General features: G+C 38.4%; 1 protein-coding gene across 2 annotated transcripts in view; it reads left to right on the top strand.

Annotated features, from left to right (window-relative positions):
• Positions 1-26076, top strand: part of SH2D4B (SH2 domain containing 4B) — a 56078-nt gene that overhangs the window by 6293 nt on the left and 23709 nt on the right. Inside the window, exons 2-6 of one of the 2 annotated variants that reach the window (XM_058810778.1) lie at positions 6569-6728; positions 7808-7955; positions 15462-15606; positions 22101-22299; positions 23304-23431. In XM_058810778.1, coding sequence (XP_058666761.1) covers positions 6569-6728; positions 7808-7955; positions 15462-15606; positions 22101-22299; positions 23304-23431 — 780 coding nt within the window. Of the gene's footprint in view, positions 1-6568; positions 6729-7807; positions 7956-15461; positions 15607-22100; positions 22306-23303; positions 23432-26076 lie in introns of both variants that reach the window. The other variant, XM_058810777.1, reaches the window with a different exon arrangement.

The following is a 26076-nucleotide window of genomic DNA, read 5'->3' as shown; positions in this document are numbered from 1 at the left end:
CTATATGGATTTTACACTTTACAAGATTCAGTTTGGATGAAGAATCAGAAAATATGGTTCTATGTTTTTGAAATTTTTTAATGAAGAAAAAAATCTCAAATGAGCAATACTGATGTGAATGATTTTAAAACCTTTAATTTTCCTCTGATGCTTACCTATATTTTTATGCTGTTTAGAGTGAGAAGGTCAGCCATTAAAATGGACAGACAAGAGGCTGCCTCTAGATTGTACAAGGAGTTAGAACAAGGTCTTTAAGAAAGAGTTTTGAATGTTATCTCCTAGTTGAAATTGGCCAATTACAAAATTGTTACATGTAACAGTGTGCCTTGGCCAGGGAGCGACAAAATTGTTTAGAACATACTGGGCAGATGCAGCTTAAATGGTATTTTATTTCTGTGTTTCTTTTTTCTTCTTTTTGGTTTCTAACATGCAAACCCCTGTGTGTGTGGTACATATATACATACCATGTCCTCATGCAAACCCACTTACCTTTGAGTGTTGTGTACAGTTATCCCTGCTACATTTCTTAATTACCAGAGTCCTGTGTGAGTAACTGCTTCCTCCCTTAATATTTGCTCTCTTCAGTCACTCTTGTTTTATTTGATGCTGCAGGGGTTTATTGCAGCATAATTATTTCCATGGTAACAGGCTGTAATTCCATAAACAGAAGATTGAGTTTGTTATATGATCAGGAAGCAGCTGGAGAGCCATAAAAGGCTGATTTTTCAGCAATGCTGAAATCCTGCAACCCTCATTGATATATTAATGTAATCAGCTGAATTTCTTTCTGCCTTTGCAAATCCTCCCCTCAATGGAAAGGCACATAACACAGTATTGAAATTCAAAGGTGTGTAAATTGAAATGTCAGGGACAGAATTTCCCCCCATTCTTCTAAGAATTGAAATGAAGGGGTTTTTTGAACGTGTTTTGGGAAGAGAGGGATTCTATGCTCCCTAGCATAGAATTAGCAGAGGCAGAGCACAAATTAATTGTAGATCTTCAGTTTATTGTGAGATGATGTTATTTTCATTACTTTCCTCATTACCATCTAGTTCTTCTCTGTATATTTGAATGGATTTACAGCAGTTATTGTTTTGAGAAGTGCATTCTGTCCTTTGAATAGCCTCTCAAAAACATTCACAGTAATTTCCTAGGTTTTCTCCTTAGAAAGAAGTGAAATTCTGTTCGTGTGTTTGTAAAAAAAAAAGCTAATTCAATTCTTATGTTGGCTAAGCTCAAGGAGTTGAGAACAGCCTAAAGCTCACATGCTCATTTTCATCCTAATCAATGAGCTTCTAACACATGTCCTCTAGCTAAATGAAACTCTGAATGGAAACTCATCTACCCTGCAGACTAGCAAAATTCATGCCTCTACTTTAAAGAAACCATAAAAACTAATTTGCTTGGAAAGCCAAGAAATCTCAAGTAAGGGACATTGTGCTTAGACCAGAGTATACCAGATATTTGAATTGCAGAAGAACAAAAAACCACAACCCTACAAACACAGGAAACTCCATGAGCTATGGTTTAGCTCTCCATGGCAAAAGCTGATCAGGCTGATCAGCTTTTAATGCACATGCAGCCAGTTTCAAATGCCTAATGAATTTCAGGAGTTTTTTTCTAACCCAGAGAAAGAATGGAGATGTTTTCTGTAGAGAGTCAAAAGACTGCAAAGCTTCCCAGCGGGTGAGGAAGGACAGTCAATTGCTATTGCAGAGATTTGTAGCTTCCAAGCAGGAGAATTATGGTGGAAAGCCCAGAGAAACAAAGCTGTTCATGGAAATAGCAGATTCTTTAGTACATCATTCAGCAGAATTTGAATGCTGTCCTGTGGTTCTGAGATTATAAATCAGTGATCACAGAATTTGCTGAATTTACGCCCTGTGGTGTTTCCTACCACAGAAAGGCAGGAGGGTGCTTGGTGCTCTCTGTCATTTTGCTGGACTAAGCCTACAGACTGGGGGATGGCACAGCTGGGAATCCTGACACCAAATCAGGCCTCTAGCCCCTTGGAATAGCTCCTGTGTAAACACTGGGGATGGATCACAAATGGAGACTGCTGGGGATTCTCTAACTGTTAAAGCAATGATGACCAAGCTTGGAGAAAGGAAGCTGACTCCAGCAGTATTGTATTTGCTCTAATTACCATTATTTCCAAAGCCATTTTATTTGGTGATGTTAAAAAGGAGGCCAAGAACCCATAAAACTCCTAAACCCAGTGAGTTGCTCAGCTCTTCTGCTCCAGCTGGCAGAGGCAGTGTGGGGCTCTGGTCTCCTGGTGTGTCTGTGTTTGTTCCAAGCCTCAGACACAGCGTGGAGGTCTGAGCTGATAGGATTGGAACCCAGTGAGCCTGAGGTGGGATTCCCTGGTGCTTCTCTCTGTCCCCAGGTGTCCAGGCAGTGTCAGTGCTCCCTGGCAATGTCATGGCAGTGACAAGGTGACAATGCCCTGCTGGCCCTGGGGCAGCTCAGAGGCCAGAGCAGCCTGTGGTGCCCCATGGCTCAGCTCTGGTAGCACTCCAGCACTCTGCGGGTGGGATCAGGCGTGCTGCTGGCAGAGCCTCGTAATTCTTATAGGTGAGAGCTCGACTTTCCAATTGCTCTCCAGGGCATTGTTTTACACTTTCATTGCTGTTATAGAATTGGCTGTGCAAATAACAGACAAATAGAAAACATGATTTGGTCTTATTTTTGATTGTGTGCATTTATATGTACAAACTTGAGTTGCTGTTGGTTCTGGCTTTAGGTCTCCGAGAAAGTTTTTGCTGTGGTCCCTTTGTGCTGCAAATTTGAAAGACCTGATTTTGCATTTTCTGACCTGGTATTTGTCTGGAGTAAGGAGCCAGAAGCCAGTTTATTGGTCTCAAAGCAGTATGAGTGTAGTTTTAGGGGACCTCCATGTGAGATACTAATTAATGGATGAGCTTCAGGTGAAAAGAACTTCAAAAGTTTATATTGTCTTTCTTTTGGTGCTACAAGGATATTTTAGGTGAAAAATGGCAGAAGACTAGGGATGGCAAAGACCTAGTAAATTATTCACTAAGTTTTCCTAATAAAACATTGCTTGTTTCTAAAGTACTTCCATTTCCACTCTCCAATCCAGACTAGCTTTGATGTCCGCTGCTTCCTAAAGGTTATTATTTGCAACTTGTCACAATCTCTCCAAGAAGAAAAAAGTACTTTTGTGGTCAAGGCACAAGACTGGGGCTCAAGAGGTTTAATTTTTATTTCTTGACTCTGCATTAGGCTCTGTGACTGGGCTCAGCAGCCTACTACTGACCAGGAAACATGAGCCTCTCTTGCCTCCTTCTCATCTACATTTCAAATTTGTTTAGTCAGGACTTGTCCCCTTTTACATTTAGTTGAATTTTTCTTTTTTTTGGTGTTTTTCATTTGGAAGTAAAGTGTATTAACAAAACATCTTATTTTGCAGAAAAAATTTAATACTCGAGAGGCATTTTAAAGCAGGAATTATTTTGTAATAATCAGCCCTAAATAGTAGTAATTCTCTGCTTGCAAAGCAGATAACACTAGTCTCCTGCAAGTACTAGGGGAAATTATTTTCTGGACTTTCTTGATCTTGCCATAGGTTCTGCAGTTTAAAATATCATTAGCCTAGAAGAGCTGACCCTCTCACTGTGAATGTGATTCTGCGGGCTGCAGAGGCTTTTTGTACGGCAGAAATTCTGCTTTCACAGTGCCAGATTTTCTCCCTGAGGTGCTCTTTTTTTTTCCTGCACAATCATTTTTGATGTTATTTTGTGCTAAGAATCTACTGAGTTTTATGATCAGATTGTACAGTAAAGCTCAGCTGCAGCTTTATAGGAGCAGAGGTTTAAGAAGGTTTGCATGGGAGTAATTTCTTGAAGCAAATTCAGTGGCTGGATGTGAAAAGGCCTTCTTTTCTTCTAGAGAAAGATCTGAATTAGACCATCTGTGCTCAAGCTGAATTATTTTAAAATTTTATATATATATATATATTTATATATATGGGGGTATGTCTGTTTAATGATGAAGGTTAAAATTGCCAGGTTGTTTAATACACAAATCTTTCAGTTTTGACTATATTTGAACATGTACTTTATGCAAATACAGTAGTACTATGTGTAGTACTGAACCAACAACACTGGTGGTTTCAAAGGAGTTTATACATCTACTGGCTAGAACTTTATAAAAAAGATCCATTGTTTTAAAAGAAGAAAGAACAATTTCTCAAGACACATTGACAAATCAGCTATTTCTTTTATTGGGCTGGGTTGCATTGGGTTAGTTGTGCCTCTGAGAAACACATTAATAAACCTTTGGCACAGAAAACCTTGAGAAAAGCAAAGATAAAATTTGTCTGCTTACCTGAAAAGTTATATATTTTTTTTTTCATTCCTGGTTCCCTCTGGCAAGCTCATAAATTAATAGAAATAGTGAAATTGTCTCAGAACTGGAGTAGTACTTTGTATCCACCAGTTATGGTACACATCAATTAATACAAGGGGTATTGTTGTCTTTTCCTTAATGTACTAAATGAAGGAGAGACACTAGGATATTCAGATTCCTCACAAGCAAGATGATGTGCTGTGATTTTAAAACAAACAATGCCTTTAGTTTTGTGGAATTAGTGTTCCTGGGAGTACTCATTCCATACTTCTCAAGATACTTTACCAGGAACTGCAGTAGGAGAAAACCTTGGAGTCAAGTAGTGATATGGCCAGTCAGGTCTCAGCAGATGGTATTCCAATGCTGTATCCGAAAATACAAGTTCAAAATAAATGTTGTGCTGACAGGAACACAATGTACAGAATAAGAACCACAATGAAATACATTCACATTTATAACCTGAGACATAATCTGATAGACTGTGAAAGAGAAAATGCTTTTGAGGGTTATTGAAGGAAAACACTATTAGCTTAAATTTCCACCCCTCTTTGAAGTTAGTACCGTTAGGCCAACGCTGGGGATTCGTATAAATTACATTTTCAAATTTGATATGGAATATCAGCTTTCATGGTGAGATCTGATCCATTCATTGCCTTCAGTCTGGATTGTCAACACTTGTGATTGGGGGCTGGTGCTGACACTGCTGCTGTCAACAACCCCTCCCCGCTGCCTCCTGCAGTTTTCTGCCTTCAGCCTGGGATGTCAGAAACACTTTATTGATTTTGCATTGGGAAACTTAATCCGGTTAAATGGATATGTCCTCACACAGAACAAGTGGTAGCTTAAGGTGAGAGTAGCTAAGCTGATGCTGCTAGAGAGAGATGGAGGAAAAGTGGAAGCAAAGCCTGCCTGTTATTTGGCAGGCCTGTTATAAATAGGATAAGTTTCTTTTGACTCTTGTGGGAACACTGGAGAAAAACTCCTTAGGAAAATGGTACTCTGTCCATTTCCTCATGTTTTCACATGAGACAAGGTTTCTTTTAGAAGATAAAGATTTAGATGTTTCCTTTTGTGATGCACAATTTTGTCATACCAGTGTTTGGGTAAGAGGATGAAATCTAGGGGACTAATATTCAGGGAATGATGAAAACTGCTGACCCTTTATGTCCTTGTAGTCTGAATTCTTTGAAATAAATCCAGTATTCATTTGGTAAACATCTTTGTGGCAGAATCTCCTTTTGTGGAGGACAGTTTCAAGAAATTTGCAAGAAATGAAACATAAAAATTGATGCATAAGAGGTGTTTCTACAAATTCCTTATTATGAACCTCTAAAATGCTTATAATATTTGACAGTTCTATTTATCGAAGCAGAAGGAAAAGACCAAACCACACTAAGTCAGGTAATGTAAATAACTATTGAAATGGGTTCAGGTAGGATCCAATCTAGTGTCCTTTGTAGTCCTACATTTGTACTTGATGGCTCACCAAATGCAGTCTGTTTTGTAAAGAGCTTTTCAGGCCTTTTGTGGTGTTCTTAAACTCACTCTGTCAACACAGTAACCATAGATTTTTGTGTAGTTTGTGTCATGAAAACTGAACCAGAAATTTAATCCCTTTCAATTGCCTCTGTGAGCAGAATAGGCTCTGCAGCACTGAGTGGTGTGCTCTGAGCATGCAGGCTCCCTGAAACTCCTGCTTCACACAGTGGGAACACGAAATTCCTGCATTCTTTGAAGATGTTCCCATGAAGTTTCTCTACCTGTTCAACACTGGACATTCTTTGTGCACAAAGCATTTTTAGTCACATAATATGACTGGTCATTGCCCATCTCTTTTTCCATGCTCTTCATTCATCCCTTGTTGAGTGAAGTGAGCAAATATAGCAATTAAAAAGGGATTATAATACTGGAATTCTGGGAAATGCATGCCTGAATTAATAATTTTTATTTTTGTGGGACAGTGAGTCTTTAAAGATTGGGTAATCCGCAGCATGAAAACCTTTTAATTTTTTTCCCCGGCTTTTGGCACAATTTGGTCAAATCTGAAGATTTCTTTGGACCTCTGAGCAATGTTTTCTTCTGAATTGTAAATGGCAAGCTTAATGTTTTCTAAGTTGCAGATTCCCCACCCTTTCCTGTGTCTGTGCAGGATTTGAGGCGGTGTTTACGTTGTGGTGTGTTCTCGGTGGTGTTGCAGGTAACGGCAAGCGCGTGCAGTGGCTGCGGGGCCAGGACGGTGAGGTCTGGGTCTGGGTGATGGGAGAAGCCCCGGGGGACAAACCCTACGAGCAGATCTCGGAGGAGCTCATAGCAGAGCGGGCCAGGCTGCAGGCACAGAAGGAGGCAGAGGAACTATGGTGAGGATTTAAGAGTCTGAGTTCAGGGTCCACTTGGCCTAATGGGGAGGCATGACCTTGTAGAAAGGTGGGAGGTAATGGTGGGTAAAACTGGTAAGTATGTTTTGTGAGCGTTTGCTTTCACTTGCTTTTTCAGGTTTTCAGCTTTTTAAAAATGTCATTTTGCTTTTATTGAATATTGAAAGCCAAAAACCCTATTTGCAAAAAAAGTGGTGCCAACTTTTTTCTCTGTTGGGAATTTAGCTAAACCATTGACCAGCCTGCAAATAAAGAAGAATGAAGCAGTCTGGTTTTGAGATGATTAAATTAGATATGTTTGTTATATCACAGTTCAGAGCCCACAATGGGGGTTTAGTACATAAAATCCTTTTTGAAATTGGTTTTATTTGCAATTTGCTTGTATTAATTTTTATTCCAGCAGTTCAAAACTCATTATACAAAGTGCCATGTGGTGCTTCTAGCAGGGCCTCTTCCAGGTTTGGGGGACATTCAAAAGTGTTTTGATGATTGATATTCTTAGAAATTAGGCCACCTGCCTCACACACTTCCCTTTGTAGTGCAGCACTGAAAAGTGACTCTTTAATATCAGGTTATTCTGTGTTATCCGTTTTCATATGAGATTATTCTTGCTTTGAGTGCTTGCATATTTAAGCAGGGATTGAAACCTTCAACCTGTCCTCTGAATTCCTTTTACATTGTCAGTATGAATAAACAATCTAGCATAAGAATTTGGAAGACATTTTTACTGGTATTTGAAAGATAGTAAATTCCCAACCATGCTTTGCTAGACCAATAGAAAAATATAAGGTTTGACTTAAAGACATCCAAGAAGTACTTGTCTAACTTAGAAGTGCCATTTTAATTAATAATTTATCAAAAATTGTAAATTGTCTGCTTTCTGGATGGTTTATTAAAATATGATTTGTGCGAGATCTCTTGTTAAATACATTTTAGTTCTTTGCTTGCATCTTTCCATGAAGGCTTATGCTAATTATCTATTGCAACCAGTGTGTAAGCATTGATCCTCAATTTAAGAAAATTAGTGCATTAAATTTTTGTTTTCACATCCTTTTCTGAAGGAGACAAAAGGAAGCTGAAATAACAAAGAAATTCCGTGATGCTATGGCTCAAGAAAAAGCCAGAATAGTGGCAGAAAAATGGAAAATAGAAATGGAGGATCGGAAAGCAGCCAAACTGGAGGAAGAAAAAATTCAGGAGGAACTAAAGGTTTGCATAGAGAAATTTAGGTGGTTTTTATAGTGTTTTCATATAGATTCACAGTTTCTGTCACCTTCAGTGCATGCTTATTAATAAGCTTTAAAATCCAGAGTTGTAATTTTTCATTCTGGAATATACAGATAGCTACATGGTGTTCAGCAGAACAGCTGGGTGAGCGATGAGAAAAAATTACAGGTCTCATTCAGAAGTGCCAGAACAATCAAACTGGTTATTCAGCTCACACATTAACAGAATTGTTCAGTCAGCTGTGCTGGATGAATCATCCGGGGGAAAAAATGTACAATTGGGAAAGATCTCATTTTAAGTTAGTTTGTTTGAATGTATTCTGTGTATCTTGGATGAGTTTGTTCACATAATGAACTTCAAAACTGTGCCACTACTTCCTTCAAAATAATAAGGGGTGGATCCTTCCCCTACTCCACATATGGGAAAAGTCCAGTTGGCTTTTCTAGGAGAAGTTAATTTGCTTGATTTTTATTGACTTTACAATGAACTTTTTATGAGCTCAGTTACGATATTTTAATATTTGTTGGAAATAATATTTTTCACATTTTCTAGTTGCAAATAGCAATTTCAAAACAAAATAGGAAACACATCTGTCCACCCTTTTCATATTACTTGATAAAGATAAAAACTTGTTTAAAAATGAGAAAGTAAATATAATGGGTTCATGTAGAGAAGTCATGACAGTCCTCTGAGAATGGGATGTGCATGCTGGGACTGCACATGGTTGGTGAGGCTGAGTTTCCATGAAGAAGGCTTTAGAAAATCTGACTCTGAGGATCCAGTAACTTCCATCCACCCTCCTCTCCCCTGCTGACAGCTTGCTGTGTCTCTTCTTCCTTTCCTGGTGCAGTTATTTAAGGTATGGAGAGAGGGGACAGATTTTTCCCTTTGGCCCTTTGTGATGGGAGGGATGCTGAAAACTTAGTGTTAAGTTTATGTGGTTTGATTGCAAATAGCAAATTTCTTGTCACTCTGCAGACTGTGGGCCTGGGATTTGAGGTGGTTGTGGAGCACAAAGCCAGGGCAGTTCCTGCAGAGGAGGCTGCATAGAGTTGCTGATTTACCTTTGCACAATTAATTTGAATTCACAGGAGAGAATGGGGCCTTTGAAATGTGATGTCAATGAGTAATGAAAGTATACCTTGCTGCTTTATTAATGTATGAATAATGAGCAGAGCAACTAATTAAACACTCTTTCCTCTGCTCTCTGGAAAGTAAAGCCCTCTTGAGCAAAGGCTGACAGTGTTCACTCACGTCTATGTGGCTGACTCACAGGACACTTGATGGGGAAAATGTCCACAAGCTCACTGCTACTGTTCTGTTTCAAAGAGACTTTTTCAAAGAGTAGAGTGAGCAACTTCTGAGACTTTCAGTGGCCAGTATTCATAGCTTTCTATTAAGGCAAACTAGTTGTTCAGTTGTTGATAAAATTAAAAGGAATGGCACTAAATTCTGTTCATGTTCATATTGATGGAAAGGCAATGTCACAGTGATCTGTGTTTCCACTGTTTCCCAGGACATGAGCAGGTGTCCTCCATCCAGCTGTGTGCCTTGTAGGAGCACTGCTGGAAGTGGGATGAGATTATGGTTCAGTTTCTGCTTTGAACTTCAGATACTTAACTTCATCTGGGATTTCTCTATCTTCCTAAAGTTGCCAACATATTTGTTCTGCTAAGGAAGTAGAAACCCTTTCTTTCCCAATGGTTTCTCTTAAATCAAGCATTTGAAGATACAATTTGCAAAAATTTAAATAAAAGGACCGAAGTTTTCAAGACAAGACCCAGCTGAAAGGAACTCCTGACTTAAAGAATTAGTTTGGAAACCAGATATGATGTAGTGATTGTTTCTTTAAATGCCCTTTATCAAGTGTTCCCCATAATTTCCTGTATTAATCCAACAATAGAGCCTAATTCCACTTTCAGCATAGGTTCTTCAATTAGGTCTATAATCTGAGATCTGCTGGGAGAGACTTGGTCTGGCATAGGGTTCCACCAGCAGAAATCCAAATGCAGGACTGATTCCTTTGACACTCTGCTGCTCAGAAAAGCAGCTTATCTGTTACATGCTCTTGAAAGATCAGATCTTGTACACTGTGCATGGTGCATAGACAGGGAAATAAAGTTGTGTTTCTGGCATCCACGTCCACCTAGAAGGAAGGAATACAACTAGGGTTCAGGGAAAAAGATGAATTAATGAATCTACTGATGTATGACAGAAGTAATTGATAAAATGAAGAAGAGGGTGTGGAATTTGATGTAGATCTGTAGGCAAGATTGCCGCAACAGATTTAAAATATTTAACACACTGGTAATCATCCCTCTGTGATGATGACCAGGCCATGTTTAAAGAGGTCTCCAGACTGAGGTATGGAAAGTCCAGTCTCTGCTAATGCTTCATCCTCGTGAAGCACTTAGACTTGGGAAATTGAAACTGTCTCCTTTCTGCTGGCATGTTTAATTTCTAACCAGATTGTGTCACAAAAACTCCTTTTTAAAATGCTTTTATTCCTCTTGACCAGTCATGGGACGTTAGGGCTGTCTGCACTAGATAAATGATATCTTACATATCGAAGTGAGTGATGATCCCTATTTCCTTTTCCAACACTACTCCAAAAGTATTGCTTTCCTTGGTGTTTCTAAGCAGAATTGACTTTAATTTACGATGCTAGAATGTAACATTGACTACTTTATTTTTGCAGTTTAAGGACAGCTATTCTTTTATGCACCTCTTGCAAAGGACAAATAAGAGAGCCAATTACTATCATTAATCTTTTTGCTAATTCACAAAGGCTAGGAGCTCATAGGCATAATTTTCTACGGTTATCAGTAGCTGTCATTAAGAGTCTGAACAATGTGCAGAGCTAAGGCAAATTGAAGATGTGAGTGTCATCCAGCCAGGGGTGGGTATCCTTCAGCTACATTTAGAAATAAAAGAGATCTCTCAGTTCAGTCTTCATGTGGTCTACATAAAGCAGGAGAATATTAATAGCAAAATACTCTCCTTATGACAACATCAGATACCTGCCAAATTTAATAATATAAGCACAGTTGACAGCAGAGCTAGATTGCCTCTTAAAAATTCCCTGGGAGATGAAATGTGTCTCATCAAAGAAGATAGGTTCAGAGAACAGAACAATTAGCACTTCTGTTCAGGAAATATCTAATTAACCTTATGCTTAGTAGAAAGAATACACTTTCCATTGAGCTTGGATAAGCTTTCAACACATGCCTGCATGCTTAACTGTGCCCCCAAGTGCTGTGGACCTGATTCTTCAGAAAATTGCTGCCAGATGTAAAGTTTAGGAATACAGTGAACTGTCACCATTGCCATTTGGAGTACTGTGGGCTTCTTATAATAGAGCAGTGAGCATTCTGTCTTGATCTGAAAAAACTCTTTTCTCCAAGTAAACGTCAACCACTGTTATCTCCAAGTGCAAATAAGCTGTAAGTTCAGCTCTGTGCTTTGCTGTGCCAAGAAATCATTGAACTCTTTCCCAAAACCAGCATATATATAATTTAGGAACATGACAACAGCTTCTTGCTGGGGTTCAGCACCCAATTCATTCTGGAAGTGCCTTAGTTTGGTTGTTTCAATGGCAATTACAATAATTCATTTTGCTTCCTTTTGGGTCACTACAATTCAGTAATTCTTTTTTCCTCCAATGCTGCTGTCTCTTGAACAATGTTGTAAATGAGGAAGTTGTTAGTTTTGGTTGGGAACTGAGTGTTCAGGTTCTATCTATCCTACTTGTAATTGATATTAATTTTAAAGGAAAATATCTTCCTCAGTGACATCAGTAATGATTGCACTTCTGAAGCCACTATCTTCAGTCTGGATTGCTGGCAAAAGCTAGCAAAGCTCAGGTGTTTTCCATGGGTTAATGGCAAAATCTGAACCACTAATGAGGGGAGCTTACATGTTAGGAATTCAAGCTGTGAAGAGTCTCTAAGCTCCAGAGACAAACTTTAAGTAGATGGTCACTGGATCTATAGTAAATTACTTGAGCAGAGCCTGTTCCAGCATGTGCAGCAAATGTCAGATCTCTCCAACCAGGAGCAGTCCTTGGCTTTGCTTTCCAGCTTATGGAACACAGGGTCTTTGTGATCAGAGTAGGCTGATACCTCCTTGTATGTGTGAATAGCATGTCCTGGGACACACCCATGGCAGAAATCTCGTAGCTTCTGCATAAAGCATGAGTGCAGTTCATATGTTTGTCTCTGTGCAAATACATGCACAGTGAAGTGATGCAAAGCCTGTGTTCCTTTTGACACACACTGGTAGTGGAGAAAAAAATAATGCCTCAGCAAACACTTTATTTTCTGATGCAAGTGAGAGAATTTTGTCAGAAGAAGTCTGGGAAGGAGTTGGACATATTTATGCCTTTACTCAGAGCTCTGTTGGCACCTGTCAGGTGGGTCTGGAGAGATGTCTCATCTCTGAACACAGCTGGCTGTGTCAGCCTTGCTGAGAGCAGCCTGTGCTGCAGCTGGTGACCCTGGGGTTCCAGATTTCCTTCCTCAGAGCAGGGTGTCCCTGAGGGCTCTCAGCTGTGTTTTAGGAGCCCTGACTCTCTTGCCTGGCCCAGGTGGTTGCTGAGTGGGCTCAGGAGGTTCAATGCAGCTGTAGTGCATCCGGCTGGCTGCAGCTTTCAGGGCTGCCAAAGACGCTGCCTGCCAGCCTGAAGCCCTGAGAGAATCCCCGGTAGTATTTGCTTCAGGGAGGGCTGTTGTAACAAGCACACCTTGTGGGTTTTGCCCTGATCAGCAGGAGGGTGGTCATTCAGCTGCCCTGCAACATGTAACACTCCCCAGAAAGACTCCAAGAGCTGTGGTAGCCAGAAACCCAGTTTTCCTCTGTAAAAACCCCCACTGCTCTATTTTACCTTTTCTTCAGTGTATTTTTTAAATCTTTCTGCAAAATTTAAATGATGACCTAACTCCTCTCATCTGCCTTGGACTAAAACATTAAAACTTAACCATGGCTAATATTAAATATTATTTAGAGCTGCTCATAGTAAAGCTGTCAAACATAGTGAGATACACATAGACAGAAACAAGTTGGTGGTAAATTCTCAACTGCCAGAGGATATATAAGATCATTTAGCATGTTCAAATTCTCCAATGGAGTAAAGGCTGGAGAGGATTACTGCTGCCTGTCGAATTGCCAGTGAGATTTGTTTCAGCAGCTTGGTATTTCACAACAATTTGCAACTCTGAACAGAATTGTCACTTCCTAATTATTTTGTCAGAGCTAAAAGGGTCAGGCAAAGAGTACAATCTCTCTCAACTGTCAGGCAGAAGATGGTGTTTGTAGATATTACAGCTCTTCACTCCCAGCTCTGATGTGCAGGATTAGATTCCTGGGGAGGAGCACACAAACTGCTCGATGTATTCTTTCAGTGTAGTAAATTAATTCAATTGTTGTTAATTTTAAATACAAACACACACTGTTTAGTTGTACTTGACAAAGGATGACTGTTCTTTTCCTGTGTCATGCCAGCAAGGATTGTTACTTCTCACACACCACTTGAGGGAGTTGGACAATATACCTGCACATCTCTGCACTAATTTAATAAATATAAGTTAAATCTCCTCTTTCTGTAAAAAGGAAAATGATGTGAAAAAGATTTGGTGAATTCAGAATCAACTGCCCATGTTAAGCGTTTGCTATCTCTTCTTTGACTTAAATCTCCTTTTCTCTTAAAAAGGTAGGATTTTCTTAGTTTGCATTGTTACCTTCCATTAAGAATGTAAACTGAATTCTAGTTTTTGGTGTTGTGTGGGGGTGCTATTTGTTTGCTTTTCTTAGACCCTTCCATCTTTTTACTAGAAATGTTTCAACAACAGCTGCATTAAGAAACAAGCCCAAACTTACAACAAAACTCTTGTGTGATTCAGGGAAACTGCAGTGAGATTGATTTTCCCCCTCCTCTATTTTAAGTTTACCTTGTGGTTTAAGATGTTGAATAGAAAATATTCTGATAACCCAGGATTGCTTCTGTGTCTGTCCATCTTCCTGAAGGATAGACTGAATGTATTGAATTTTTTTAGGTAGTGAAGCTAAGTGAATAAATATTCTCCTCATAAGAATAAAGAATAGTTGATCTCATATTTTTTTCAAGAAGAGAATAGAACTATTTACTTGCAGCTAAAATGTGCAATCCCTAATTCTATATTAAAAAAGATAATTATTTTTTCTTAGGAAGTTGCTTGGCTTTGAAATTAGCATTGTCTAAAAGCATTGACTTCTCAAAATTACTGAACTGTCCACTCAGCTCATGTTTTTAGGAGCTAGGAAATAATAATGGAAGGATGATGCTAGAAATAATCCAAGATAGTAGCACTAGAATTGACTGAAGAACAATACTAGGCTTTTATTTCTTAGAAATAGTAAGAGCAGTCTAATCACAGAACCATATAACATTAAGGGCTGTACTTTCAACCTTCATCCCAGAAATTTCATAGGAGTAACGTTTTGCAACAACCTACTTGGGTTTCCTGTACTTACAGTTTAGGTCATGTAACTAGGATAGTAATTCAGGGGGATTTTACTTGGGGATTTATAAAAAAAATTCTTACCTGTATGTTTGTTCCCATAAGGGTATAGTGCTGGTTGCATTAGAAAATTAAATAAAAAACTGGTTTTATTTGTTATTCAAGTTATTTCAATAATATGAGTAACACTTAATGAAGTTCAGTTTTGTGGTTTTTGTGGGCTTCAATTAAACAATATTATTTAAATCTACTTCTTCACTACCTAAGGGATTTGGGAAAACTCATTGGAAAACAGATACAGATTCCTAGCTCTGCATTAATTGAGCTCCTATGTTATTGAAAATGTGAAGAAGGCCAACTGAAGACAGTCTTCCTCAGATTTCCATCTCTTTTAAGGCTTTCTTGGAAGGGAGCTTTTTTGGCATGTTACTCTTAGCTGCATTTTACAAAGTGACTGTTTTGTGCTGAAGGATCTTCCTTTTCCTCCAGAATGCAATGATCTTAATTTTTGGAAATATTATTCCCTGTGCTGGTTATGATGACAAACTGGGACAGTTGCTAAACCAAGAATAGCAATAAATCAGTTCCTGAATTCTAAAGTTCTGTGGATGCTGTGTGTAGTGCTTGAAGGCAGCATTATCTTCAATGGGGGTACACATGGACTTAAACCAAGCTTTCCTCACAGTCTGGAGAATAGCACAGGCTTTGGTGCCATGTGATAAAATGTTTTCTGTATAGTTTTCAGATCTTAGATGATTACAAGTTCCTCATTCCTTTGATACCTGTGGTCTCAAAATGTACCCTCAGGAATTTCTAGGAGGTGGGAAAATTCAGTGATGCCACTTGTGAGAGGCGAGAAGTCCAAAGTTAGAAGAGATGGTGATTTGTCCAGGGTAATGCAGCTTCTCTGTGATAGGAAACAACTGAAGCAGTGTCTCAGCTTTTGGCACATTCTACCTCTTTAGTCACTTGTTGCTTACTTCATTTTCTCTAGAAAAGAGAAGAAGAGGAAAGACAGAAAGGTGAGGAGCTGATCAGGCAGCAGGAAGAAATCCGGGCAAAGGAGCTGTACCTGAGCCTCAAGCAAGCTCAGCAGCACAGTCAGCACAGCGACGACGACCAGGAGTGGGAAGAACAGTGTGAGTAAAACTACTTTCACAGCACTCACATATTTCTGAAAGCAGGTAAAAAGACACTTGCAGAATGGAGATTTTGTGGCCAAAAAAACTTCTACCTAGAGCAATACAAAGTGCTGTATTATTTTGGTGGAAATTGCCAGCTTAAAATTACAAACAGGAGTTTTGGATTTCTTCCTGAATCTGTGTCAATGTCTTATAGAAAAGTTTTTGTGTACAATGACTGAGATAATTAAATTTTGTCTAATGTACTTAATTAACAGTTTTGGCTTAGTAATAATAACTCAGGGCATAGTTATTTTGACAGCTTGTCCTCAGCTATCGTTGAAGAGATAGAATCTGTCTTCATCAGTATTTTAGTTGCTTCCATATGGTAGTGGGGTGAAGCTATGGTATCAATGCTGAAACTCACTTCATTCCAAAAGATTACAGTAAATCATACTTAGATTGTTGCTCTAAAAAAACACCTGATGATGATGATGATCTCATTCTATGGAAGTACTGTTCCTTTTAGATAGCCTGAAATTCTTTATGAATATCATAATTGTGATTAATTTCAATTTTCTTGGTGATTTTAAAAAGTGTATAAGGAATAGAAAAACTATATTATTATACAGATGTACACATTAATACCGTAGACAAGTAATGGCCCACATTATGAATAAATTTCAAAAGATACAATTAGTTTATTTTATGGCTTTAGTCATCACTTCATTAATTCCTGAGGACTAATTACTGTAGTGCTATTACCTGGAATTGATCTGATAATGAATCACTGTGTACAAGATGAATTAAATCTATATGATACACTGGTGCCATTTTCCAAGCTCATAATAGAGTATGTTAATTTTGATCAACAAAACCTCTGCATATTACACTGTCAATAAAGATAAAGTAATTATTTTCTGGAGAATTATCTAAATCCAGGTGTACATGTTTATATGGAAAGGAAAACTAACTTTCTGTATTTTGGGTATGTGAGAGTAAACTGAGTTGAGAAAAAGTTGCCTTTTAGGTCTGCAGAAAATCAGCATCAGCTGGCAACCCAACATAGAGGATGGTATTATGTACTTTAGGATTTCTTTGATACTATATAAGGAAAGAAAAAACATTTCAATCATAATATTAAAAGAAAAAAGTAATCCAGGTTACCTTTGCATTGAAATAAAACAAAATACTACAAACACTACTAAAACCAGGTATCATTTTCTTACTATTGCATTAATGAGGTAACTGATGTTTTGAATTTTTGCCTCTATTTTCTTGAGGAAAACTACTTGTGCAGGGATAGACATCAAAAATGCTGTAGAATAATTATGGGAGAGGGGAGGGAGAAAAAGGAATAAGCTATGGAAAGTCTTGACCAGGAGTTCTGTAATGGCATTTTTGGTCTGTTAAAACACTTGTGACTGCATCACATGCTGGTGGGGATGGTCTGCCACCAGTACTTTTTCTTGTGGAAGCTCTGGGGTATTCTGTATGCTCTGGAGGAATTCAATCACCTCGTCTGTCTGCCTTCAGGCCTGTCCCCTCAGCCAGAGGTGGCTGAGAGCAGCTCAGGTGGCTCAGAGCTGCTGAGCCTGGTCACCAGCAGTGGTTCTGCCTCAGCACCTTCTCTCCTGCTGCTGGGTTTGCAGCCTGCTATAAATTGTGTGCTGCCAGAGTTATGCTGTTAGCAGTAATTGATTTAGCATTAAACTAACTGCAGACTAATGACTGGAGTGTTCCATATCCTTGTTTATCCTCTTACGCTTATCTCAGAGTCTCAATTTGTCCCTGTTGGTTTGAGGGCTCAGAACCATGCTCCATTAGCAAATGGGTGCAACAGCTGAAGATAGGAAGATGCAGTGTTCAGTGCCTTATCTGAGACCAGTTGCTGGCTGGCTTAGACTGTGCTATCAAACTTTGTACTGAGTTTCCTCAGGTGTATTAACATCTTCCATTTCCTTAACTTTACTGCAGGAGCCAAAATGTGTAGCAGATAGCAACAAATATTTGGAAGTGGGAACATCTAAAATTGCTATGAAATTAGTTAGTACCTCAGGCTCACCAGATTTTTCATTTTTTATTTCAGTTCCAGACATATTTTTCTTTTTATGATAATCCTTCCATTTTGTCTGCAATATTCCTGTGGGGCACTGAGAGGAAATTTAGTGAAGTTAGGCAAAGCTGTCCAAGAGTCAGCTTTTCTAAGCAATAAATAAATGCATGAATGCATAAGAGAATTACAAGCAGATGTAGTATTTATATTTTTTGCCACTACAAACCTGCAGTGGAGATCATATTGTCTATTAGGAGCAAGACCAGGCTCCTTTGGGTCTTACCTCCTTGAAGTGAGCCCTGCCCTGTTCCACAGAGCTGGGGCTCAGTGGAACAGTAGTGCTAGAGCAGGTATTGGGGAAAGGAATGTAGCAATGATATTGATGACACTACTGATTTGTTTAGTAGATAGAATTCAGAATGTGATGGGGATTCATCTCTCCTCATCACATTATCCCCCAGCTGTTTATTGCCAAGGCAATAAGCAAAGTGATGCTAATATTCGTTTCAGTTGTTCATTTCAGTTAGCTTCTGCTATTTGCCAGAGAACAATAATGGCCCATAGAATTACTGTGTAAACTGAAATACATGATTTTAGGGCTTTTAGTATGCTAAATAACAAGTGTAGAATAATTTGGAAAATCTGTGCTAAAAGGGAAAAATTATGTTGTAAGAGCAATTACTTTGATTTAATATAAAAGATATATATTGGGATATTTTAGAGGGCAGTTGTAAGTTAGCAAGTTGAGCAGGGATATTGGTTGGCAGGATGTATTGTGGAAGACTTATTCAGAGAGTCTACTGTTCAAAACTCTTATTTTTGAAATTGAAAAGCGAAACTAAACTTGGATAGTAGAGGGTACATATTCTCATTAGTTTTGGACATTTCTGTGTGCTGTCCATTTTTAGGTTTCTAGTTTATTTAAGTGTGACCGCTCTTTGAGAAAGCAAAAAAAGTGTCTGTGAAACATGATAGGAAAATCTGTAGCAAAAATATTAATCTGATTGAATATTGCAAAAGGCATTCTGTTAATACACTTACAAAGTCCTACAAACTGCGTCAGGTAGGGAAGTGCTCAGATACCGTCTGACCAGCTTTATTCATCTCCAGAAAAAAATTATTCCAGTAAAAATGAAGACAGAGATGAGTGAGTTGATCTATTCTTTTGCCTTTCCCTGAGCACCTACTTTTGGTCTCTCTTGGAAGAAGGATACCAGGCTGACTCATTATAGCTTCTTTTATAATGTTGTATTTTTATGTTCTTCTACGAATGTGTCTATGAATTTAATTTTGCCTAACTTTTAAAGGAATTCATTGGGTATTTATGTTCCCCAAAAATTCAAGTGAGCTTACTGGCAGGAGTGTTGATAAAATGCTGAATTTTAAAGTGAGTGGTCCCCAGTTCAGCTATGCATTAACTAAGCAAGTGCTTAACCTTACATATATGTGCCCTCTGAACTCCAGTAGGTCTCACAGTGCACAGTGAATAGGAATGAGATTATTCATGTGCTTTCAGATAAGATGGCTGAATTGAAGCCATATTGCAGAGTATTTGTGGGAAGTTATATTTTCTACTTAGGAAAGGGAAAAAAACACTGAGTGATTTGTATGTGCACTCAGAAAATCTGAAGATTGAATTTTATCTATTAGCTAGTCATTTTTGAATAGCTCATAAACAAGCTTCCAAGAATTTTTAATGAGGGAAAGTTTAAACAAAAAAAAATAAAAATCATGATGGATATTCATAGCATATGTTTGGGCTTTTTCCAGCTTTCACATATCTGACTGTAAATCAAAAATAGATTGATTTAGAAAATAGATTATAGAAAATGGAGAGGTCCTAGTCTTTCACAAATTATTTGATCGCATTCAGCAGCAGCATAGTATGAATTAATCCTCATCTATATCAAAATATCTGGTATTAGAACTTTGCCAGGACTGCTAATAGGGATTTCCCAATCCCGAGAAAATATAGAAGACAAAAGGCACCTTAGGTTAGCATAAAGAAAGAAGAGATTTTCATAAACTGCTCATGGAAAACAAGGTGATCCCAAGCCAACCCCTCTAGGACCCAAAGAGCACCTGCATACCCAGCTTTTTGAGCAAATAATCAAAGTCACTGGCATCAATAACCATGTTTGGTGACTAGAAATAATATTGGGGATAAAGCCATCACAGTCAGGAATCTACAGAAAAGTTTTCACTACATACCAGACAAAATGATATATGCCACATGAACTATCTTCCCATACTGACACTTCCTACAAATTTATCTATCTTGAGAAAGTAATTTAGAGTCTGAAGATAAATCTGGGTGTATTTTTGTAGAAGGTTTTTCTTACACTAGAATTTCATTACTATTAATAATTTTCTTTATGGCTTAGAACCATCTCACTAGGAGGGAGGGTTCTAAGCCACAAAGAAAAATATGCTGCTCAGAGAGGCGTGTACCATTGTGATTGCAGCCTCAGCACAGCAGGTGAAAAATGGGTGACCAAGCCCTCCTGGAAAACTGGCAAATACATCCAAGACTGGTCCATGCTGCCATCATTGGCTGGTTGTCATTAGTAGAAATGAACAGTTCAAAGCAAGCTCAGAGATGTCTCTGTGACGTGTAGTGTGAACATCCTCTTACCAACAAAGAGCAAACCACAAAGCTCCAGGCAGCCTGCCCTCAATGTGAATATTGTGATGGTGGCAAACAGTGGAGGGTTTCTAGATGTCTTGCAAAGTTGCATCACACTTATCTTCCTTGCAGTCTCTCCTTGTGCTGCAAGCACAAAGTTCATTTTTAAAGTAACCATTATGTGTGGCTTTATAAAGGATAAATTACAGAAATACTGGAGCCTTTGAAGAACTATATGTAAATTATGTTATCTACCCTTAAAAATAATGATCTCTAAGATAAATAGTGAAGACTGCTACTTGTGTTTCCTGTGCTGTGCATTTGTTTGTTACTGTGTTTAGCCAAAGCTGCAGGGTATGTAGTTAAGTAAAACTGAAATCCTGCCAGTTGTATACATGTGGAGCATCTATGACTCGTTCATTATGCTATCTTGATGAGCTTTTAGTCCTGCATATCTTCCTGCTTATGGTAATATTATATAAGTCTCAGCTTAAAGGTCTTTTCCCTTTCCCTCATTTGCCCACAAGGTTTTATTTCATTTCATTTGGCTTTGAGTGCTTTTATTTCTTGATTCCATTAAACCTTCTTAGAATTTGGGAGTTAAATCCAGTTATACTTCAGCTTGCTTTAAATTGGGAGTGTAAACCAGAGAGATGCAAACAGAGTAATGAAATGCAGCTGTCTGGTATTATATCATGCATTCCTAGCCACAGGTACAGTCACAGGGGAGTTGGAAATGGAGTGCTCACTTTATGAACTGGATATGATCTAAGCCAGGATAGTCATGGTAGGATTGATAATTGCTACTGGAGGCCATAGCTAGCTTCTTTAATATTTGCTTCACTGCATGTTTAAAGGTTTGTTTTGCACTGGAATAATTTGCCTGCCTGCAGTTATTTGTTCAAAAACATCATCCAAGTAGGGCTTGAGGCACCAGAAAAGAGCCAATAGATGACAAATATTTGCAGTAGAATTCTTGGTGCATTTAAGTTATACCATGTCAAAGACAGGATTGTTGGAACATTAAAATGAAGAAGTTTAGTGAAAGATGCCTGAGCCACAGTGGCCTGAGCAGCAGTCTCATTGCAGGTTACAGAAATGGGTAACTCCCTGGCAGTGCCCTGATTAGGTGTGTATTAAATCTTCCAGTACAACTTCTGGTTCTCCATATACAATTTCAGAGACTGAAGTGTGAGGCAGCCCCATCCATAGCATCAACATGCCCTTTCCAATGACTGTTAATTTATCCATTGTTACTGAAACCCTTTTTAGACTGTGAATTTCAAGTTGGAAATGTCTGTGACTATAAGTACCATGACCAAGATAGCATAGGCCTTTCAGAAACAAACAGTACTGACAAAGTGCAGCCTACATGTCAGTTTTTATAATGGTAAATTTTGGGAGTTGACTCTTCAAGTCTAGTTATGTTCATAGCGGCCAAGAACACTGTTAGATACAGACTTAATTTAAAGCAGTAATTAACATCCTTTCTTGAAACATAGAACTTGGTGCACTTCCAGGGGAAAAGATATCCCCAAGCAGAATTTCTCTTATTACAGCCAAAAGAAGTGTCAGATTTAATCACAATATGTAGAAGCTCACTAATTGCCAGCAGTGGTCAGATCATTGATAATTTGAGGCTCCTTCTAGAGGTGGGCCTGTGTTTGAAGCATCAGGGAAGCCTTCCAGTTATCTGCCTTCTGTAATGTGGTGCAATTTATACACTCTTAAAACAAGCTCATGTAGGAATAAAGGCACTAAGCTGCTGTGAGCAGAGGGCTCCATGGCTGTTTGTGATTCTCAATCTCTCCTCCTGTTCACCCTGCCCAGTGCGCCGCTCCAAGGCTGCGGACGAGGAGAGGAGCCACAAAGCGCGCAGGGCGCGGGACGAGTACCGACGGCAGTCCCTGCGCGCCATCCAGAAGGGAAGGGTGGCTGGCCTGAGCCATTTGTTCCAGGGGACAAACCTGAGCAGCGATCAGGACATCAAACTGAACAACAACAGTGCGACTCCTTTGTCTCCTGCAGCGTCCAGGTTGGTTTGTGCTGGAGTGGTTTTGAAACAGTTTTCTCTTGGATTGCTCCCTCTCCATTTCAACAAGCTGTTCTTCAGGTTTGGGGAGTCCTCAGTCTTGCTATTTCCTGATGATCAGAAAAAAAGAATGTTTTAAGGAAAAGAAAAAGAGATTTGATGCAAACTAAATGTCATTTATTTTCAGGCTGATTTCTTAGAATTCACACAGATACGACTCCTTGAGAAGACAGTATGAGATCAGTATGTGAGGCTGAAGTCAAATGGACAAATGTCTTAAGCCTCAAGCCTAAAATAAATTGCCTGCTGTTTAACAGCTTTTGTTTCTTTCTTCTTTTTTTTTTTTTTTTTTTTTTTTTTTTTTTTTTTTTTTTACAGACAGCAGTCCTAAGTTTCAGAGGCTTTGTTTTTTGTGGCATTTTTTCAGGCAAAGCCAAGTATCTAAGAATTCAAACTGGAGGATGATTCCTACTAACTAAAACACATAAAAAGTAAAAAGTAGTAGAAAGAGTAAGGCAGGCTGTCAAGCAGAGAATGCAAAGGAAACATAAATGTTTAAACTAAACATTCCTTCTATTGTGCTTAGTGCTTCCTGCTTGGAGACACAGTGTATTGTAGCTGATAATGATTTACATCTTTTTGCCAGTAAAAAGGAGTATACTCAAGGAAAAAGAGTTGCTTGACAATATTTACATTGGAATAAAAATGAGGTGGAAAAGGAAAGCTGACTGAAATGTCCATTGTGGTAAATTGTTTTTCCAGTTTAAGTTGTGTAAGAAAATGTTTAAGGTGCCATTGCAAATATAAAAATCACACTACTGTGGTTTTCATAAAAACACAAAGTAAATGAAACAAATTTTAAAAAGTTATTCAGTGAGTTGTACTAGCAGAAGTTACGCTGACCATTTTGCAGCTGTATGCTTTGTCAATATGTAAAAAGAGGCCATTATTTATGGTGTCCCTTGTTTTCCCACCCTGCTGTGCTCTGTCTTTGCGTGCAGTAACATCTGGGAGCGCCCTGCTCGGCCCTTCTCCCGCGACGTCATCATCCGCTGGTTCAAGGAGGAGCAGATCCCTCGGCGGGCTGGCTTTGAGAGGAGCACCAACAGGATTGCTCAGTGGTTCCATGGTAATTCCCTGATCTCTCATTTGATGTATAACAGGGCTGTGAGCATCTGTTCAGGAAATTAATCTTGACAGCTTCCATCCCAAAAAAGCAAAGCCTACTGACTCGGTGAAACCGAGTGCCTGTTAAAACAAGATTTTTGCATCTTTCCTACAATTAGCATACAATCTTCCTGTTTTATTTTTACTAATTAAGCAGACTAATGTAGGACTCATATCACCAAAGTTTTATTCAGGAATATTTGGGCCAAAATATACTTACTGCAAAATAGCAAGTCAAGCGAGAGTACTGAAACAAAGATAGGATTAGAAGAATTCCAAAATTAACTGGAAAATACAACAATTATGTGGTAGGTAGATGAATGATGTTCAAATTTTTGATTTACCTGATTTGCAAGAATGACTTGAACTCATATCTTTTAAATCACTGTTTTACTTTATAAACTGAAGGAGCATTTTTTTCTTTCTTGCTTTCTTTTGAGAACAGAAGTTATTATTTTTTTTCCTCAAAAATAATTGAGAGTATATAATTTTAGGCAGTTTTCCTGAAATAGGACTTGTGCAGATCCAAAATTTGCTGTCTTATCTGCTGGAGTTGCTAGCATCTCTGAGACTTTTGCTTTGTATAGTGTTTGCAATACAGCTGAATCTTTGATATCAAATTCACAGGTAAGATGTCTTATTTTCATAGGTATTAGCAATGATCCTTATATTCAGTATTCTTAGACATTAAAAAAAAAGTTCTGGTTTAATAGCTGACATAATTGAGGGACCAGCAAGACTTTAAAGTTAAAGATTTTAAAGTTTTTTTTTTATTACTGCTTTTGATGAGTCTATTGCTTTGTTCAAAGCACTAAGCTGACCCTCATGTCATTCATGATTCTCTAAGGCTAAGATGAGGATGTGTGGGTGTTTTGAAGTGAGTCAGGCAGGGAAGATTTCTGAATAAGTTTAATGTTTCATGTATTGCAGATTTCTGTTTATGATACACAAATCATTATGTGTTAAAAGACATCAACAAGCTGCTATTTTCATTGGCTTAATTGGTCAAAGACATTGAAGTCAGTCATGTACAGCTTGTAAATTCTAAATACTTTCATTACTTAGGAACAGTGATGCAGACAGTGTTATGTGTTTCCTTAGGGAAGACATTAGGTGTGGTTGCTTTCTGAGAGACAAACTGATTAAAATTTAATTTGTGGACATTTGCCAGACGTGCTTCCAACCAGGATGTTTCTGTATAAGTAGGTATCTAGGCTTGAGCCAATGCACGTGCAGTCCTTCTACTAATTTTGGTGGCTTTTGGATTAGTTTGTTAATCACTGAAAGAATTGAGACCTTCTTGATCATTCATTAATTTCCCAGATCATGCTCTTCATATCTCAAGAAACTGAATGCAATGACTTATAAAAGTGAGCAAAGTACCTAATTTTTCCTTCTCTCACTCAAGGAGCCAGACAAACACAGTCAAGTTACACTCCCAGCCTAAAGCTCAGTTGTTTTCTTTGCAGGAACTCCTGTGAGTGCTGTTTTGGTACCTATTTGCTGCATGAGTTGTTTTGGCTTTTGCAGCTCTGGTCAGATTAATTGCAACAATTGTAAATTGCGAAAAACTCAGCTGCCTTGTAGCTCTTTTGCAGTGGTGAAATCTAAAGAGGCTATTACAGGTGCAATAATTAGTGTTTGGTAGTGTTAGCTGGTGTTTGTATTACTGTTTGTAATGGACAAAAAAATCTGAGGAAAGCCAAACAATCACAATCACAGACTGCGCTGAGTTGGAAGGGACCCACAAGGATCATGGAGTCTGAATCCTGGGCCTCTTGTTATTTTGTATTGTGTTCAGGGAATCAGGATACATTATGAATTATTTTTTTCTATGAGCAAATATACAGCAGAATATATTTGACTTGTATGAGAAATTGGCAGTACAAATGAAAGCCATTCTGCAAATGGCTTTCAGCTGACAACTCGAGCCACTGACTCACCTCAAGCATCTCTCACTGCAGGTATAATCAGGTCCTTCACATCCTTGAGCAATTTCTGTATTTTCTTATATCTCAGTTTTGGACCACAAAATGGGAGTTTAATATTCTGCCTCACGTTAAGGGTTTTTTGAATGCAATGCACTAAGAGAGCTATTGCAGCAGTACTGAAGAAGTAGATACCAGTTTATTACAGAATTACATGTTTTTGCCAGGGTCAGTAGAGCTTGGCTGCCTGCTTTGACTGTCAGGCTGTTCAGCTTTTTAGCTGAAGTTAAGCATTAGCTGATTCACTGTCTTCAAATTGTACTGTGGACATATAACTTATTCCAGTTATGCAAAGATGAAGCTTTCAGACAGATGTGTGTAGCTAAAGTAGCAAAGTACAAATCTTAATGCAAGCATCTTTATCCTCATATATTTGGCTTATTTTCCACTTTAAGTCATCAAACCAATCTGGATTCTGTTTAAAAATACACATTGTCTGAGGCATTTTCATGGTACATGGAACACGGTAACATATGGCTTGCTTAATGTACCTGAAGTTTTCCTTTTGTCTTCATTTGAAGAATCACTACAAAATGTTCATTTGAAGCAGGGTAGTAAAATCTGTAGTAACAAAAGCTCTTTCAAATTAGAACATTTCTTTATTTATTCACAGGAACTT

This window comes from Ammospiza caudacuta, chromosome 9 (genome assembly GCF_027887145.1).
Source record: "Ammospiza caudacuta isolate bAmmCau1 chromosome 9, bAmmCau1.pri, whole genome shotgun sequence".
Classification (NCBI taxonomy): Eukaryota; Metazoa; Chordata; class Aves; order Passeriformes; family Passerellidae; genus Ammospiza; species Ammospiza caudacuta.
This window is presented reverse-complemented; position numbering and strand designations above follow the sequence as displayed.